The sequence below is a fragment of the Bufo gargarizans genome, chromosome 1 (genome assembly GCF_014858855.1).
Source record: "Bufo gargarizans isolate SCDJY-AF-19 chromosome 1, ASM1485885v1, whole genome shotgun sequence".
In the NCBI taxonomy this organism is placed as follows: domain Eukaryota; kingdom Metazoa; phylum Chordata; class Amphibia; order Anura; family Bufonidae; genus Bufo; species Bufo gargarizans.
Window position 1 is genome coordinate 546,930,908 of NC_058080.1, and position 19,312 is coordinate 546,950,219.

The 19,312-nt window shown below is 49.4% G+C and overlaps 1 protein-coding gene across 2 annotated transcripts in view; it reads right to left on the reverse strand.

The window, feature by feature from the left end:
* Window positions 1-17,764, reverse strand: part of TXNRD2 (thioredoxin reductase 2) — a 137,564-nt gene extending 119,800 nt beyond the window's left edge. Inside the window, exons 1-2 of one of the 2 annotated variants that reach the window (XM_044275570.1) lie at window positions 17,518-17,764; window positions 14,113-14,181 (exon numbers count right to left, since the gene is read on the reverse strand). In XM_044275570.1, the coding sequence (XP_044131505.1) occupies window positions 14,113-14,181; window positions 17,518-17,590 (142 nt within the window). In that variant the 5' untranslated portion in view covers window positions 17,591-17,764. Of the gene's footprint in view, window positions 1-14,112; window positions 14,182-15,993; window positions 16,055-17,517 lie in introns of those variants that run through there. The other variant, XM_044275571.1, reaches the window with a different exon arrangement.
* Between the last annotated feature and the right edge of the window lie 1,548 nt (window positions 17,765-19,312).

The window sequence follows — 19,312 nt, forward strand, 5'->3', positions numbered from 1 at the left end:
TGATGACTGACAGTCTTCTACCTAGTTTTCTCCCTTTCTCTCTAGGAGAGAACTGCCAATCATCAGCAGATGGGTCGGGGAGAGCAGGAGATTATGAATAACCAGGACTCTTCTCAGGTAGATTTGACTCTTCAAGGCCTGGGCTGCAATGATTATGATGCTGGTTCTCGGCAACCACTTACTTTAAGCTCATAAAATACACACCGCTGAAATCAGCATTTCTGTCACTATTTTATGCTGCCCTCAGTCAGGTTCCCTTTAAAGGTTGCATAACTTTATATTATGACAAAGCCTTTCATTTCTATACTGGATATTGCAGATTTACAAGCAGAATCTACGGCGCACACCATGTTCTCTAACAGATACTAGGTGGCGCAGTAGCGCAGCCTAGTATCGGAAAATAGCAAATCCCGGTATCGGATCGATCCAGGTGTAAAACTATTGATTGGGTATCAAAAGTTCGATACCCAGTGCAACCCTACTACAGAATGGATATGCGGATACAGACAGCACAGAGTGCTGTCCATATCTTTTGTGGCCCCATTGAAGTGAATGGGTCTGCCCCCTGTCCCGCAAAAATTGCGGCTCGGATGTGGACCCAAACCACAGTGGTGTGCATGAGGCCTAAGGCTACAGATAATACAAATCTGCATAAACAGTATCCATTGCAAATCCATAGCAGCTTCAGCCACATATTTCCTGACCATGTAAATACTGCCTTCCGCTGTTCAACCGGCACAGGCCAAAATCTAAAAAGGGCATCCTGCCGTTATCCCATAAGTGACCACCCAAATGCCTTTTTACAGCAGTAACTAATGGGCCTTAGGCTAGTAAAAAGTCAATGGCCTAGCACTGCACAGGTCTCTCATGCAGTGGAGAATGGGGGCTCAGCTCTCACAGGAGAGCTGGTGGACAAGTAAATGGTTAATAAAGTTAAAAAAAAAGTTAAAAAAAGGCCTTTCTCGTGCTTTTTTCCATTGGGGGACACAGACCATGGGTATAGCTTAGAGGTATTAGTAGGAGGGACACTATGCAAATGAAAGAGCTCCTCCTCCTCGGGCTATACCCCCAGACTCCACCAGGAGGAACTCAGTCTTTGCTTAGTGTCTGGTGAAGGAGGTTGACACTCTCTGATTCTACTCCTTTTTGTTATTTTTATTCTAGATGGGGACACAGGTCGGCATGGCGCCTTCCTGGTCTCCCGTGGAGTGCCCGCCGCCGTCTTTGGGACGTTGCCTGGCTGCCTCCATTTCCCCCCAAGAAGATAAGTGGATCCGGGCTCGACCTGTTAGCTCCGGCATCCCACCAGCTGCTGGGACGCCTGCTGCCTACCCTCCTCCAGAGCACTGTTCTCCTGGATTGGAGTCAGAAGTCTGAAGAGGCGCATCCCTGCTGGTCTGGACATCGAGGGAGCATGCTGAGCAGATAAGTGTTGCACAATCCCTCCCCCTCCCTCTGTGTCTATTTGTCTGTGGCTGCCTGGGTGAGCTTGAAGAAGGATCCTGATGGGGCACTTTCTTCATTTTGGCACTGGAGTACTGGCATCTCTTCCCCTTAAACTGTGGGCTTCAGCGCTTCTCTCGTCGGGCCTTGGCTGCTGCGCTCCCTCAGCGCCCGCCGGCAGGCCGCTCCTCCACGTGGTGCGCTTATTTTCGCGCATATTTTCGCGCGCGCGCTTATTTTTCGTGCGCGCGCTTATTTTCGCGCGCTTTTTTCGCGCCATAATGACGCGTTAGGGGAGGCGGAGCCTCGGCATGTCGCTCTGACTCTCCTTACACCGGAGACTCTGTTTGCTCATGGCCGTGCAGCTCCTCATCACTCTACTCCGTTTTGTGCCAGGCAAGCTGGTAGCTCAGTGGTACTGCTGCTGTTGCCCCATGTCCAGGCTTTCTGAGTTCAAAGCCCCTTTCAGCCTTCAAAAATTGTTTATATTATTCTAGATGGGGACACAGGTCGGCATGGCGCCTTCCTGGTCCCCCGTGGAATGCCCGCTGCCGTCCTTGGACGCTGCCTGGCTGCCTCCATTGCCCCCCAAAGAAGACAAGTGGATCCGGGCTCGACCTGCAGCTCCGGTATCCCACCAGCTACTGGGTCTCCCGCTGCCACCCTCCACCAGAACACTGCACTCCTGGACAAGGAGTCAGAAGCCTGATGAGGTGCATCCCTGCTGGTCCTGGAGTCGAGGGAGAAGTTCTGCAGGAGCAGATAAGTATTACCTGCATCCCTGCCTTACCCCCCTCCTCCACCCCTCCTCCACGTCCCTGAGGGCCTGCGGTCCCCGCTTGGGCATCTGCCATGTCCAGCGCGGCCGCTAAATTGGTCTTAGTCACCAAGGCAACCATGTCCTTTAATCCTGTGGCGCTAACGACTCCATCTCTCTCAGTGGTCCCCACAGTGGGTGACTGACTACGAAGAGGCAGCGTGAGCGGCAGCATCCCACCTCGGATGTCTCTGTCTCTCCACCCCCCTCACCTCGCCGGTGGCGCTTGCGGACTGCTCTTCCCCCTCCCTAGGGAGAGTACTCCGAAGGAGAATTATCCGGCTCGGACGAGCCACGTCCTTTTTGGACTATAGGGCATTTTCAAATCCTGTGACGCCAACCACCTCTCTAAGTGGTTTTCCACAGAAGACGCCCGAATACTAACAGGGAGCGTGAGCAGCAGCATCCCTCCTCGGATGGCTCTGGCTCTCCCCCCCCCCCCCCCCTCGTCTAGAGGCGCGTTCGGGCGACTCTCCCCTCCCTTAGGGAGCGCAAGTCTGAAGGAGAATTTCCGGCTCTGATTAGGTCATGGAGCGGGACCCCTCGCCTAAGCTCTCCACCAGGGTGGCTGACTTAGTGGTGACTGTCCGAGACACCTTTATTCTCCAAGGGGATTCTCCTCCTTCCACTGGTCAGGAGTTCCCCCTTTTTCCGTCCAGGCAGTCGGAGACTACCATGTTCCCGGTCCATGAGGGATTTTTCCGCGGTCATGTCCAGGGCCTGGGGTGGTCTTAATAAGGTTCTCGACCACCCAGCGCATGAATATACTTTCCTTTCCCTGCTGACGGCGAGGAGAGGTGTCTCCTCCCCCTAAGGTGGATCCTCCGGTGGCCGGATTAGCCAATTATGTGGCCCTTCCTGTCTTAGTCAGTTCCTCTTTCCAGGATGCTGTAGACAGACGCATAGACTCTCTTCCAGGTCCTTTTTTCGCTGGCAGCGCGTCCCTGTGACCTACCTTTCACTCAGCAGGGGTAGCCAGTGCTCTCTCGGTGTGGTTACAACACCACCACCAGGAACTGGCGGTACGAGATGCGGCTACTAACACACTGGAGTTGGTTCTCCAGATGTCTCAGGCTTCTAACATTCTTTGCGAAGCTTCTAGGGACATTGTTTCCCTCTTTGCCCGCAGGTTGGCCATCTCTGTCACTCAGCGCGAAGAGATCTGATTGAAGGTGTGGGACGCTGACGCCTCCACCAAGCGTTCCCTTGCTAATCTCCCCTTTGGGGTTTCCAGGCCTTGTGGGGATCAGCTGGACGAGTTCGTCTCTGCATGCCTTTTGCCGTTTCTCATCTGGTAGGCCGTCGCCTGCTTCCTCCGCCGGGGGTCTCAGGTCGCCCGCAAAGAGGCCTTCCTTTGCACCAGCCTTCCCGGCACTAGAGGGCCCAGTCAGCCCGCCCTGCTGCTCCTAGGCCTATCACATGTCCCGATTGCGGAATCTCACCATCGATTCCTGCGCTTCGCCATTATGGGTCGACACTGTCAGTTTGTCGCCCTTCCTTCGGGTTGGCGACCACCCCGCGGGTCCTTGCCACGGTCCTGGACCGCTCATGGCGCTTCTTCGTACCAGGGGCATTCCTTTGCTGCCCTGTCGGGACGATATCCGGATAGAGGCCCCCCTCTCTACCGCAGACCACGGACAGCGTCCGGATCACTGTTCAGACCCTGGAACGGTTCGGCTGCCTGGTAACTTTCCCAAACTCCTGCCTCTTCCCGTCCCAGAGGCTCTCCTTCCGGAGGGTGATTTTGGACACCTCGGCTGCCAAAGTATTCTACCAGCCTTCAGGTCCTCCCAGGTCCAGGGGGCAGTGTCGCATCTGCTGCGCTCCCCGTGCCTCTCCATTCGGGAATACTTGCAGGTCCTGGGTCTTATGGTAGCCTCTTTCGAGGCCTTTCCATATGCCCAGTTTCACACTCGCCTGGCGCAACAGGAGATCCTTTACCTTTCAGCGGGTTCGGGCAGTTCTCCCTTGGTGGCTGTTCCCAAAGAACCTGAGGTCGGGGAGTTCCTTTCTCGCATTCTCCTGGACGATCGCCGCCACCGATGCCAGCATCCTGGGTTGGGGGGGCGTTTTCCAGTCTCGCACGGTTCAAGGAATTTGGCCGGCGGCAGAGTCTCGCCTTCCAATCAACTTTCTGGAATTGAGGGCGATTTTTTTCCGCTCTCTCTCTCCTATTGGACCTCTCTCCTTGCGGGCCTCCCAGTGCGGGTTCAAACGGGCAATGCCGCGGCCGTGGCCTATATCGACCATCAGGACGGGACCCGCAGCCGGATGGTGATGCAGGAGGTGAAGTGAATTCTGACGTGGGCGGAGACTCACGTTCCGGTGTTGTCAGCAGTTTGCATTCCAGGAATGGACAACTGGACAGCGGACTTTCTAAGCCACAACACGGTGGATCCAAGCGAGTGGTCTCTGCATCCAGAAGGGTTCGAAGAAATCTGCCACAGATGGGACCGTCCGGATGTGGACTTAATGGCGTCCGGGTTCAACAACAAGATCCCAGTGGTCCTGGCTCGCGCCCGAGATCCGGAGGCGTACGGATGGATGCGCAGGTGTCTCCGTGGCAGGACTTCAGCCTCCTCTGTTTTCCTCTCCTGCCAAAGGGTCTACGCCAGTTCGAGGCGGAAGGGACTCCGACCGTTCTCATCACCCCAGAGTGGCCTCGCCGCGCGTGGTTTTTCGGACGTGGCTCGGTTGCTGGCGGACGCCCCATGGCCTCTTCCCGACGGACAGGACTTACTGTCTCAGGGCCCGTTCTTCCACCGGAATTTGCGGTCTCTTCGTTTACCGGCGTGACTGTTGAAACCGCCATCCTGATAAAGATGGGGTTCTCGGATTCAGTGGTTAGGACCATGATCAGTCCGGGGAAGTCTTCTTCCTCCCGGATTTACTATCGTACCTGGATGGCCTTCCTATCCTTTTTTGAGGGTTCGGGGTTCCCTCCCCTTCGGTTTTCCATCTTGATGGTACTGTCTTTTCTTCAGTCGGGGCTTGTGCAGGGACTGTCGCTTAGTTCCCTGTAAGGTCAGGTTTCGGCGCGGGCCGTCAGAGGTCCCTTGCTCTTAAGGGTCCGGTGGTGACCTTTCTTCGGGGGTGGCGCATTCGGTTCCCCGTATGTTCCCCCTTTGTCTCCTTGGGATCTCAATTTGGTTCTGCGCGCTCTGCAGTCGGCTCCCTTCGAGCCTTTGAGGAGGGTCTCTCTGACTGTTCTCATCTGGACTTCCTTGTGACCATAGCTTCTGATACAGCTACATAGCGTAGTGATTAAAGTTCTGGGCTATTATGCAGTGGCTGTGAGTTCACGTCCCATCACGAGCTTTTAGGTCAGACTGGTGTCGAAGCTGGCCGCTCTTTCCTGTCAGGAGCCTTAATGGTTTTCCTCCAGGATTAAGTTGTGCTCCGTCCAGTCCCCTTCTTTTTGCCCAGGGTGGTCTCTCCCTTCCGCCTTGATGAGGATCTTGTCCTGCCTTCCTTTTGTCCTTCTCCGGCTAACCCCAGGGAACGCACTCTGCATTCCCTGGATGTTGTACGGGTCCTGAAGGTGTGTCTCGCGGCTACTGCTTCCGTCCGCCGTTCTTGGCGCTCTGGATCTGCTTGGCTATTTCCGCGGCTTGTCACGCTTGTGGTGGAGTTCCCCCGGCTAGAATTGCCGCTCACTCCATTGGGGCGGAGGGGGCTTCCTGGGCAAGACGCAGTCGTGCCTCTGCGTCTCAGCTGTGTACGGCGGCCACCTGGTCGTCCTTGCATACCTTTGCAAATTTTTGTCAGTTGCATTCACTGGCTTCGGCTGATGCGGCTTTGGCCGCAGGGTTTTGCAGGCTGTGGTTCCTGTTTGACCGTTGGGGCGTTCCTCCTGGCGGTGCTGATATTTTTTCCCACCCCATGGACTGCTTTTGGACGTCCCATGGTCTGTGTCCCCCAATGGAAAAAAGCACGAGAAAAGGAGATTTTTGTGAAACTCACCTGTAAAATCTTTTTCTCGTCTTTTCCATTGGGGGACACAGCTCCCACCCATTATTCCTGTTGCAGGAGGGGTCTTTAGTTCAGTTTTTCTGTTTCTGGTTGGACCTTATGGCTTGGTCCGATGGTTTCCATGATTTTTTCTTGCTCCTTCTCCTACTGCTTGTGCAACGCCTGAGTTCCTCCTGGTGGAGTCTGGGGGTATAGCCCGAGGAGGAGGAGCTCTTTCATTTGCATAGTGTCCCTCCTACTAATACCTCTAAGCTATACCCATGGTCTGTGTCCCCCAATGGAAAAGACGAGAAAAAGATTTTACAGGTGAGTTTCACAAAAATCTCCTTTTTAATGGGAAAAAAAAAATAGCAAAAATAAAATCTCCACATATTTGGTATCACCGCGTCCATAACGACCTGCACTATACAAGTATCATGTAATTTATCACGCTCAGTGAAAGCCATCAAAGTAAAAAGTCAGAAGTGCTACTTTTTTAATTATTTGCTACAGATAAACGGAATAAAAAGCGATTAAAAAGTGTTATGTACCCTAAAATGATAGCTCTGAAGAAAGAAAAAGATCTTGGGATGCGTTGATGCAAAAACGGTAAAACTTTTAAAAAAAGACTACATGAATTTGGCTTGTCACTAATGGATTGCAAACTTTTATTCCAGTACTATATTAAAAATGCAAAGCTAGTTATGTCATTTAAAGGGCTTCTGCAGGGCCGGACTGGCCTGCCGGTATACCGGGAAATTTCTGCAGGGCCGGCAGGCCTGAGTGCCGCAAGGCCGAGGCCCTGGTGGCAAGTGGGGGCGGCCAGCGGCAGGGCACAGCAGCAGATGAGCGCTTCCGCTCATCTCCATAGTCATCTGTATCGCCGTCCTCAGGACAGCGATACAAATGTCTAATATGCTGCGGCAGTGGAGGGAGAGGTGTGTCTCCTCCAGTTCTTCTGTTAGGCTGCCAGGACTAGGCCGGTAGCCTATCAGAGGCCGATGCAGGCGGTGCAATGGCGTCATCGCACGTGGTAGGGGCGGCTACTGGCACGTGATAAGGGGCGGCTACTGGCACGTGATAAGGGGCGGCTACTGGCACGTGATAAGGGGCGGCTACTGGCACGTGATAAGGGGCGGCTACTGGCACGTGATAAGGGGCGGCTACTGGCACGTGATAAGGGGCGGCTACTGGCACGTGATAAGGGGCGGCTACTGGCACGTGATAAGGGGCGGCTACTGGCACGTGATAAGGGGCGGCTACTGGCACATGATAAGGGGGATTATTGGCACATAAGGGGCGGCTACTGGCACATGATAAGGGGGATTATTGGCACATAAGGGGGGGCTACTGGCTGCTGGCACATGATGGTGGGGGGCTCTTATTACTGGCACATGATTGGGGTGCATCTATGGGGGCACATCTTACTGGCACATGATTGGGGGAATCTATGGGGGCACATCTTACTGGCACATGATTGGCGGGCATCTATTGGGGCACATCTTACTGGCACATGATTGGGGGCACTATAGGGGCATCTACTGAGGCTAAAAAGAAGGGGTATTTTATATGGGGGGCTCTGTATAGGGGCATTTTATACTGGGACATATTATGGTGGGGGGAAGGAGGCAGGAGCACTATGGGGTCATCTACGGGGCACTGAGAAGGGGTATTTTATATTGGCATATTATGGGAACATTAGTTCAACTGGGGGCATTACAAAGGGGTATGTTTTGCACATTATAAGGAGAATTATTACTACTGGGGGGGCATTATGGTGGGCTTTATTACTCCCCCATGGTATGACCCCCTAGTAGCAGCACCAGCCTCTCCCTGCTCTGCTATTCCTCTGCCCCTTCTCCAAATCCTTATTATGAAATCTTTCTCATTAGCATAAAATACAACATCAGCTCCGCCGAGCCCCCCGGCCAAAGTGATGAAGTGGTGTGCGAGATCCCCAAGGGCCAAGTAATTGTAAGTTTTCATGTGAAATATGTTTATATTTGTAGTTGATCTTTATTATAGATTTTACATTGCAGATTTATTTTATTTTTTTGCAGCATATGGGTGAGATTTTATAAATATTTGTATTATTTGGTCAAAAGGCTCATTGGGGGGGATTGTAACAGGACTACCGTAGAATATCTAAAATAGTTGGTCAAGTAAAATGTTGCATGCAACAATCATTAAATAGGTGGCCAACAAACACTGTCTGAGCATGCTGAGAGGCATCCGGGTTGGGAAAACACTGTGATAATATGAACAATGGGGGTTCTACAAAAGAGCTATCATGGGGCAAAGTTCATATTCGCGTTTACACACGCGTTTTAAAATGAATGCTTTCTCCTATTATAAACAAGTAAATAAGGACGCAATGCTGTGGGGCTGGTATGCAACTTTTTCCAGGGCTGGTTTTTATCCCCAGTCCGGCCCTGCGCTTCTGTCACCAGTTTCATAGCAATAGAACAGGCTAAACTTAGACCAGTATGCTGGTCAGCAGAATTGATCTAGCCTAGGCCTTGGTCCCATCCCGATATGTGGCCAAATTTTGGTGGATGAAAAGAGCAACGGGAGCGTTGCCATTACACCTATAGGCTCCATTCTCTGTGTTGCTGCCATGCCCACTGCCCCCTGAACATCATTATGGCTGGCCCTAACTTCTCATAAAGTCTCACGTCTGCTGGGTCTCTGTGTGGTTCAGTAAGGGCGCTGATTTTGGAGTGTTTCTGCCTCAAAATCAGTTCCAAAAATCGCCCCAAAACAGCCTCCCATTTATTTCAATGGGAAGCAGCACTTGCTTTTTTTTATTTTTTCACGTGGAAAAAAAGAAGCAGCATGTCCTGTCTTGGGGCAGAATCAGCACTGAATCTCAATTTTCCACATGTTTTTTAGTGCAGACACGTAAAAAAAAAAAAAGTCACTGCACTGAGGCCGACTGGTCCCTTGTCCAGCGTAGATGCTCCCTGGTCCATGCAAGATAATGACGCCTGTGCCTGGTGGTGTGGTCAGGTACCCTTTCAGGTCATTTAGATATTAGACCACGCTGATGTAAACGGTTTTGAATTGTCTGACGTGACACTTGGGTGCCTCTCACCTCCCTTAAATTAAAACAGACTGACCTTAGACCTAGTTAAATGTGCCTGGAGTTGTGTGGCATTCATCATCCGGTTCCGCAGGGTGCTGGTTACAATGAAGTGGTCATCAGTGTGGGATGTGGTCAAAGGATGTCCACTTCTATGCCTTTCTATGACTCTTCCAGTCTTTCTGTATCTCTGTTGCAACCTACTGATGACACTTTGTGACTGTCACGTCCCTCCTGTGACAGATGTCAGGAGATCAAAGAGACTGGCTACACGTGCAGGAATCTAACAGCCTCTTTGGTTACTTGCTTCAGTTGTTGTTGCTCTTGACCACACCCCTTGTTTCAGGTGTGGCTTAGTAGTCATCACACCTCCCCTATGTAGTCTGACCTCACTGTTCTGGCTGTGCGGTTGATAGCTTGATTTGGGTTTTGGAAGAGCTGGTGTGTTGTCTTCTCTGGAGTCCGTGTTCGTCCATCTCTTGCTTCCTTGTGTTTTGCTGTCCCTCCCCTTGTCTGTTGCTACTAGGCCTCAGGGAGACGTTGGTTCCTTTAACCGGGAAGGAGTGGGTGGCCTCATTCCCAGCCTTTATCTATAGGGATCCTTAGGGTCTCAGGTTCCGATGTATGGGCATTCCTACCTTCGGGGTGTGCCCATACGGATAGGAGACAGGGAAAGGAGTAGGGTTATTTAGGAGGTGACCCTTCCCCTTTTCCCTAGCGTTGAGGCCTAGTGGCTTTTCCCTTCCCTTCTGTTGTCGGTGTGGTATTCCCTCCCATACCTCACCCGTGACAGTGACACTCTAAACTCAGTGGCCACTTCTGTCTGAGAACATCCTGCTTGGAGCCTCGCAATGGCGAGATACTGTTGATCAATTGTTAGGTGTTGTCTTGGTCTCATGATGTCAAAATGTGAACAGCATGATGAGCAGGACTGTTTAAATACCAATTCTAATTCAACCAGGAAATATATTGGGCGATTCATGGATCAAACACCTGCTGTGAATTCTGCTGTTAAGCTCCTTGTTAAATAACAGCAAGTTGTGCAAAAAGTACTGAAACATTGAACAGTTGGACATGTGCATTCAAAAGTTTAGAGAAGGTCACATTAAGTTCACCTGTAAAGGTTAGGGTCTATTCACACGTCCGTTGTCTCTTTCCGGATCCGTTCCGTTTTTTGCAGAACGGATGCGGACCAGTTGCGTACCCATTCATTTTCAATGGGTCCTGAAAAAATTCGGACAGCCCAATGTGTGCTGTCCGTTCCCCATGTCCGATAAAATATAAAACTTGTCCTATTATTATCCGCAAAAAACGGTTCCTGGTACAATACAAAGTCAATGGATCCGTAAAAAATGGATGACATGCAGATGACATACGGAAACATTTTCAGTAACAAAGGATCCGCAAAAAACGGACCAAAATTCGGGATATAGAAAAATACTGACGTGTGAATGGACCCTTAGAGTGTGTTTTAGGTTTAGCCTAAAATTTCACCCACAAGCCAAATATCCCTAACTTTTTGTGAGTAGTGAATGTTAAAACGTATTTTCTACCCAAATGTGGCCACATCTCGGAATGGGACTAAGGCCTCCTCCACACGACTGTAGGGTTTTGCGGTCCGTAAAAAACGGATCCGCAAAAAATATAGACGACATCCGTGTGCATTCCGTATTTTGCGGAACGGAACAGCTGGCCCCTAATAGAACAGTACTTTCCTTGTCCGTAATGTGGACAAGAATAGGATATGTTCTATGTTTGAATGGAACGGAAATACGGAACCGGAAGGCATACGGAGTACCTTCCGTTTTTTTTGCGAATTCATTGAAATGAATGGTTCTGTATACGGTCCGTATAAGGAATGCATAAAACGGAACGGAATAAAAAAGGTTTGTGTGCTGGAGGCCTGAGACCTAGATCAATTCTGCTGACCAGAAAACAAGTCTAAAGTCAGCCTATTCTAATGCTACGAAAACCGGTGACAGAAGCCCATTAAAATAGAAAAAAAAAAAAAAAAGTCAGAACTGCTATTTTTCAATTACTAGACCAATCAAAGTTAATCAGTAAGTTATGGGTAACCAAAAATAGTGTTATTAAAAATTACAATTTGACAAAATTACTACACTGACAAAAAAACAAAAAAACACACAGAATCTTATTTTATATTCTTCTTTGACTAAAAATACCCTTCAAAAATAAGAGTATTTTTTACTCTGCTGAAAAAAATGTAATGTGACCTGATTTTAGTCACTAAATGCATTTCCCGTGTGATAACACTTCTGGAGCATTTTTTCATATACCACTATGATGTGCCATTAGCAGCAGTCTGCAATTAATGTCCAACTGCATGTTACTAGTTAAGGGGTGTCCCTGCACAGTGTAAGGGCTCATACACACAAACGTTTTTTGCGTTCCGTATACGGAACCATTCATTTCAAAAGATGCGGACAGCACTCTGTGTGCTGTTCGCATCCGTTGCTCCGTTCCGTGGCCCCGCAAAAATTATAAAGGCATGTCCTATTCTTGTCCATTTGAGGACAAGAATAGGCATTTCTATAATGGGCCTCCTGTTCTGTTCAGCAAATTGCGAAAGGCACCCGGACGGCATCCGTTTTTTGCTGATCCGCATTTTGCTGACCGCAAAAATCGGCACGGTCGTGTGCATAAACCCTAAGACTGTGCAGGGACACACCCCAACTGGTAACACCCATCTGAATCTTCATTATAAACTACTAGTAATTCATAACTTCTAGAAGAAATAACAGAGTATCAGCACAACAGAGTTATATATAAACATGCTTCAGAATATAGGGCAGTGATGGCTAACCTCCGGCACTCCAGCTGTGGTGAAACTACAACTCCGAGCATGCTCCATTCATTTCTATGGAGTTCTGAGAACAGCCAAGCAAGTGTACATCTTGGGAGTTGTAGATTTATCACAGCTGGAGTGCCGGAGGTTAGCCATCACAGATCTAGGGAAAGCAAGTAGTCACTAAAAAGGACATGTCAGGAGAGGAGTTTGGCTGAACTATTGGTTAAGTGGTCATGTGTGTGTCATGAGTGACCAAGAAGCAGATGCTGACAACAGAACTGGAAACGAAAGTGTCAGTGAAATAGTAGGGTGAGTACTGTTCCTTTTATTTTTTAAGGGGTTGTCCACTTCATAAGGGCTCTTGCACATGGCCGTTGTGGGTTCGTTCTGTGCATTGGGGAGCACAATTTGCATGGGCAACGTCCGTGCGGCTAGGACGGATCAATACCCATTCAACTTAAATGGGTCTGTGATCCGTTCGCACCGCAAAAAAAATAGAACAAGTTCAATTTTTTGCGGTGCGGAGGCACTGACAGAAACACCATGGAAGCACTCCGTAGTGAAACAGGGGTGTCGGAAATTGGCCTCCCGCTGATGTGATAATGATGACCTATCCTGAGGATATGCCTTTAAGGGTTCATGCACACAAACATATTTTTTTTCCGTATCCGTTCAGTTCTTTTTGCAGCCCATATGCTGAAGTATTAACTTTAATGGAACCGCAAAAAAACGGAAATGACCCTGTGTGCATTACCGTATTTTTCGCCCTTTAAGACGCACCGGCACCTAGATTTTTGGGGAGGAAAATAAGAAAAAAAATTGTTATGGGGGGATCTGTGGATGACTGACACTTATGGGGGGATCTGTGGATGACTGACACTGTTATGGGGGGATCTGTGGATGACTGACACTGTTATGGGGGATCTGTGGATGACTGACACTGTTATGGGGGATCTGTGGATGACGGACACTGTTATGGGGGGATCTGTGGATGACTGACACTGTTATGGGGGATCTGTGGATGACTGACACTGTTATGGGGGATCTGTGGATGACGGACACTGTTATGGGGGGGATCTGTGATGGACACTGTTATGGGAAGATCTGTGGCTTGCACTGTTACAGGGGGGGGGGGGGATCTGTGGATGGCACTGTTAGAGGGGGGGATCTGTGGATGGCACTGCTATATATGTGCCACAGACCCCCCAGCCCATAACAGTGCCATCCACAGATCCCCCCAGCCCATAACTGTGCCATCCACAGATGTCCCCCATAAAAATGTCATCCACAGATTCCCCCCCCCCCGCCGCTCCAGTATGCAAATATAAGATGTCTTATTCAATTAATAGTTATTAATTGAATAATTAATAACTATGCACTGACGTCACTTGCCTGCGCCGCCTGCTTCATTCATAAAGTAGGCGGCGCAGGCACGTGACATCAGGGAGTTACGCTGCCGCCTGCCCGGCTAGCATTGTACTGAAGCGGTTAAGATTTAAGGTACTATTAGGAATGAAGGGGCATATTTAATAACTATTAATTGAATAAGACATTTTATATTAGTATACCGGAGCGCCTGGGCGGGGCTATAGTTCAGTGACTGCACCGCCCCGCCACTATTGCCGGCCCCCAGCTCCTCCTGCCAGTCCCTCCCAGAGTCCCCGCTCGCTCGTACATCGCAGCTTGCGATGTAAAACTGGCAGCATTCGCCCCATAAGACGCAGGGACATTTTCCCCCCATTTTGGGGGGAGAAAAGGTGCGTCTTATGGGGCGAAAAATACGGTATGTGTCCGTATGCCTGCATGGCCATTCCACAAAAAAATAGAACATGTCCTTTTATTGTCCGCATTAAGGACAAGGATAGTACTGTTCTTTTAGGGGACGGCCCTTCCAGGGCAAGTATCCGTGTTTTGTGGATGTACAATTTGCGGACCACAAAACAACAACGGTTGTGTGCATGAGCTTTAACTCTCCAAATATACCTACAGTCTATCCTAATAAATTCCTACCTTCTTTGGCACATGCCAGACCGCCAGAGCCTCCGCCAATCACAATCAAGTCATAATCAAAATGAATCGCTGCAAATAAAATAAAAAAATGGTCAATTACACATAAACTGGAATCATTATTTACGTATTTATTTGCTAGAAGACATGATAAGGGCCACACGACCGAATAATTGAGTCAGCATCTGTTCCGCAATTGTCCATAACGGAGGCAGACCCATTCATTCCAATGGGGCCGCAAGAGATGTGGACTGCACACCATGTACTGCCCGTATCCGCACCTCCGTTCCATAGCTCTGCAAAAAAGATAGAACATGTCCTATTCTTGTCCGCAATTGTGACAAGAATAGGCATTTCTGTCACAGGGCTGACCGTGTGCGTTCCGCCAAATTGCGGATGCAATGCATTTTTCACAGCTTTATTTACTTCTATGGGGCCAGGGCTGCTTGAAAAACGCAGAATATAGAACATGCTGCGATTTTCACACAACACAGAACTGATGCATAAAAAACAACGCTCATGTACACAGACCCATTGAAATGAATGGGTCCAGATTCAGTGTGGGGGCGCAATGCGTTCACTTCACGCATTGCACCAGCGCGGAAATCTCGCTCGTATGAAAGGGTCCTAAGTCTGTCAGTGTGAACAGAACTTAGAGGGCATCTGTCAGCAGATTTGTACCTATGACACTGGCTGACCTGTTACATGTGCACTTGGCAGCTGAAGGCATCTTTGTTGGTCCCATGTTCATATGTGCCCGCATTGCTGAGAAAAATGAGGTTTTAATATATGCACATGAGCCTCTAGGAGCAACGGGGGAGTTTCCATTACACATAGAGGCTCTGCTCTTTCTGCAACTGCAGTGCCCTCTAATTGACTGGGCCAGGGGTGATAATATTTTCACTGCCTGGACCTGTCAATTAAAAGTGGAGAGGGTGTGGTAGTTGCAGAGAGAGCAGAGCCTCTAGGTGTAACAGCAATGCCCCATTGCTCCTAGAGGCTCATTAGAATATAATAAAACAGCATTTTTCTCAGCAACGTGGGCACATATGAACATGGGACCAACTCGGATGTCTTCAGCTGCCAAGTGCACATGGAACAGGTCAGCCAGTGTCATAGGCACAAATCTACTGATAGATGCCCGCTAAGGGGCTGGCATTCTGGGATGGGAAACACGGACCGTGTGATATCATGCGCTCCTGCACTCAGAAGAAATCCAGGACGATGTTCCACGGACGTGTGCATGAGGCTTAAGAGACCATGCACACACTGTGGATTTGATACATCCTCCAATTTTGTCTGCACCAGGGGGGAAAAAATCCACCACTTAGGGTGCATTCACAAGACCGTAGTGTTTTGCAGTCTGCAAAACATGGATACTAGTCCGTGTATGTTCCGCACATGGCTGGCACTGTGATAGAAATGCCTATTCTTAGGACATGCTTTTTTTTTTGTGGGGCCGCAGAACGGAAGTAGGGATGCGGACGGCACACAGTGTGCTGTCCGTATCCATTGTGGCCCCATTGAAATTGCGGAACGGGTGCGGACCCGTTCATGCGGCCATCTCAATGAGTTGCACGGACCTCCAGCATGCTGTTCCGTCGGGTAAACACAGGCATGGGATCCAGCCGGTTCTCTCCGGTTCTGCCGAACCGTTTGTTAAAATTACAGGCGGTTCGCAGGACCGGTGAGAAGCAGGGATCCCGACCCGGTCCTGCAGCTGCGCCTGCACCAGTGGCGTAGCTATAGGGGTGGGGGCGGAGCGGAAGCCGAGAGGAGAGGCCCTGTGTGACACGCACTGTGCAGGGCAGCTGGGCAGGCGAAGTGAGGAGGGGCCGGGGGAGCGGCTTCAGTTGAGGTGCGACGCAGGACTTAGTCACGTACCTCACTGTGACCTCCTGCGGCGGATCTCGCGAGATGACGCGGCGCGGGAAGGCACAGTGAGCGAGGCATTGGTGACCGCCTGTACCAGGATGCCACAAGCTGTGAAGGAGAGAGAGGTAAGTATTAATTATTTCTCCTAAGCAGGTGCCTACTCCACCTTCCCCTCATCCTGACCCAATGTTTAGATTCTTTTAGCCAAACAAGAGTTATGGATGGGGTTGATGACAATATTTAAGGTGGCCACACACAGGGAAACACATCTATTTTGCCCACAGAGTAAGAGCAGCTTTTTTAAGCGGTACTCCACTATGTAATGGCCCCCTCTTTATTATTAATATAATGGCCCCCTCTTTATTATTAATGTAATGGCCCCCTCTTTGTTATTAATGTAATGGCCCCCTCTTTGTTATTAATGTAATGGCCCCCTCTTTATTATTAATATAATGGCCCCCTCTTTATTATTAATGTAATGGCTCCCTCTTTGTTATTAATGTAATGGCCCCCTCTTTGTTATTAAAGTGGGGGCCATTATATTATCAATAAAGAGGGGGCCATTATATTAATAATAAAGTGGGGGCCATTACATTAAAAATAAAGAGTGGGCCATTATAATAATAATAAAGAGGGGGCCATTACAGTAATAACAAAGAGGGGGCCTAAGGCTTTTTAAAAGTTGAGTGGTATGTGTGTAGTGTATATATAGTGTATTTGTGTGTAGTGTATATATGGTGTATGTAAATATGTCGTGACTGTGTTGCATATATATGGTGTATGTAAATATGTGTCATGACTCGTGACGCGCTGCGTATCCACCGCTGAGTAGGGAACCTGTTGTTAAAAATTTGAATCCCACCCCTGGGTAAACAGCTTGCCGGATCCGTCCTGCCGCTAGTGACCGTGTGCCCCCGGACTGCCGCTCCATCCCCACTGACTATAATGGGGGCAGAGTTCCGGCGAAGCATGGCAGCGCACGGCGAGAGGCTGCCGGAATAAAACTTCGACATGTCCGACATTTATTCCGGCAGCCTCTCGCGGTGCCAGAACTCCGCCCACGCCCCCATTATAGTCAGTGGGGACGGAACGGCATTCCGGGGGCACATGGTCACTAGCGGCAGGACGGATCTGACAGGCTGTTCACCCGTCGGCACAGCCTGCCGGAGGACCGTGCCGCTAGTGTTGAAGTAGCCTTATTCTCGTGGAATCCGCACAGAAAAGCAAGCCGATTAGCCACATGTAATGGGATATAGCCTAGCGCGGATCCGCAGCACTTCATATTAAATACGTGTCAGGTTTGCCATAGTCAGGTCCGGCATGTGAACGCACAGTACGGCTACACTGACACCACAGTGGGCTACATGGCAGTTATAGGTATTTATAGGGGTCTTATACAGGGGCGCCAGCCATGTGCTGCACCATGTCAGAACACTGAGCGGCCAGGCTGTCACGTCATGTGTCACGTGACTACAGACGTCATGCTCACACTTCTGCTGGCACAACACCTCAATACTCCGGTTCCCCAGATACCTGCTAAGCCCCGACTACACGTGAGGGATACCAGGCCACTTCTCCTAGCCGAGCACCTCCACAGGGCCGCCATGCGTGCGAGGACCCCGAGGTCTGCCCTTTGCGCGCCTGCTCAGAAAGAAATAAAATGTGCTGATGCTCGTGTGTTTCCGCCCGGACGTAGTGACAGTACTAGGACGGGTTAGTGGGTTACTACTGCTCTGCAGCGCCGGTAACGACAGGTGTCATGTGCCAAGTCATACGTCTAGCCACGCCCCGCAGGTCATGTGACCGTCCGCCGCAGGTCTCCCACTTTTGATATTATAGGTGCAATAAACTGGTTGGATTCTTTTTACCATAATTTCTGTGTTTTAAGCCTCATTTACATGTCAGTGTTTCACGGATGTGTGCTGTACGTGTTCTTCACGGACAGCACACCTCCCTATTAATTTTAGGGCTTGTTTACACGACCGTATGTTTTTGCAGGCCGTTTTTCACTGATCCGTTTTTTGGATCCGTTGCGTTTCCATTCAGTTTTTCCGCAAAAAAAACAGGAACTTTGTAATCATTGCAAACATGTGCAAAATGGGCTGGGCATAGCATTTCTACAGCATGGATCTGCAAAAAACGGATGGCATGAGGCTATACGGACATGTGTTCCATATGCATTCCGTTTTTTTATACGTACCCATTGACTTGAATTGAGCCACTGAACATGATTTGTGGACAATAATAGGACCTGACTCAAAATGTTGCGGAACGAAAATACGGAAACAGAATGCATACGGAGTACATTCCCTTTTTTTTACGGACCATCTGAAATGAATAGTTCAGTATACGGAACGCAAAAAACTGCCCATATACGGAAAGTAAAAAACGTTAGTGTGAACGAGCCCTTAATGTGTGTATACCACGGTCCGTGGGTCTGTTTTTTTAGCACGGATGCATGCCTTATTTTGTCCGTATTCACGGATCCATCACGCCCATTTTGGTCTATGGGTCCGTGAAAACCAAGGATGCAACATGGACGCCATCCGCGTTGCATCCGTGTTTCACAGATCATTAAGGGTCCATTCACACGTCCGCAAAATGGGTCCGCATCCGTTCCGCAATTTTGCGGAACGGGTGCAGACCCATTCATTTTCAATGGGCCTGGAATGTGCTGTCCGCACTTGCGGATCCGCACTTCCACATCCGTGCTTCCATTTCCGCAAAAAAATAGAACATGTCCTATTTTTGCCCACAATTGCAGACAAGATTAGGCATTTTCTATTATAGTGCCGGTGATGTGCGGTCTGCAAATTGCGGAATGCACATTGCCGGTGTCCGTGTTTTGCCGATCTGCAATTTGTGGATCCGCAAAAACACTTACGGATGTGTGAATGGACCCTAAGAATAGATTCTTTGAAAATTCTTTTTCAGCTGTTCAGTGTCAATGAAACACGGATGCAACACAGACAGCAAAAAACGGACACATGGACCAAACACGGATCCTTCACGGACAGCTTCGCGGATGCATCACTGACCACCTGCTCACGGATTTGAGCACGGACGTGTGAATGAGGCTTTAGTTCGTAAATTATGACTTTTCCTGATAATAAAATATGTTGTATGCAGCTGTCCTGAAGTAAAATTAATTGACAACAAAAATGACCGGCACAAATGGGCATCAAAGTTGCCATAAAAGAGTGCTTTAAGGGTTAAATGACTTTTTGCTACTGATGTCAGGTTCTGTGCACAAGAACTGGCATCAAAGTAGGCAGATGGACATTTTTTTACTGATTTCAGTAAATATTATTTTAAAGGGGTTTTCTGC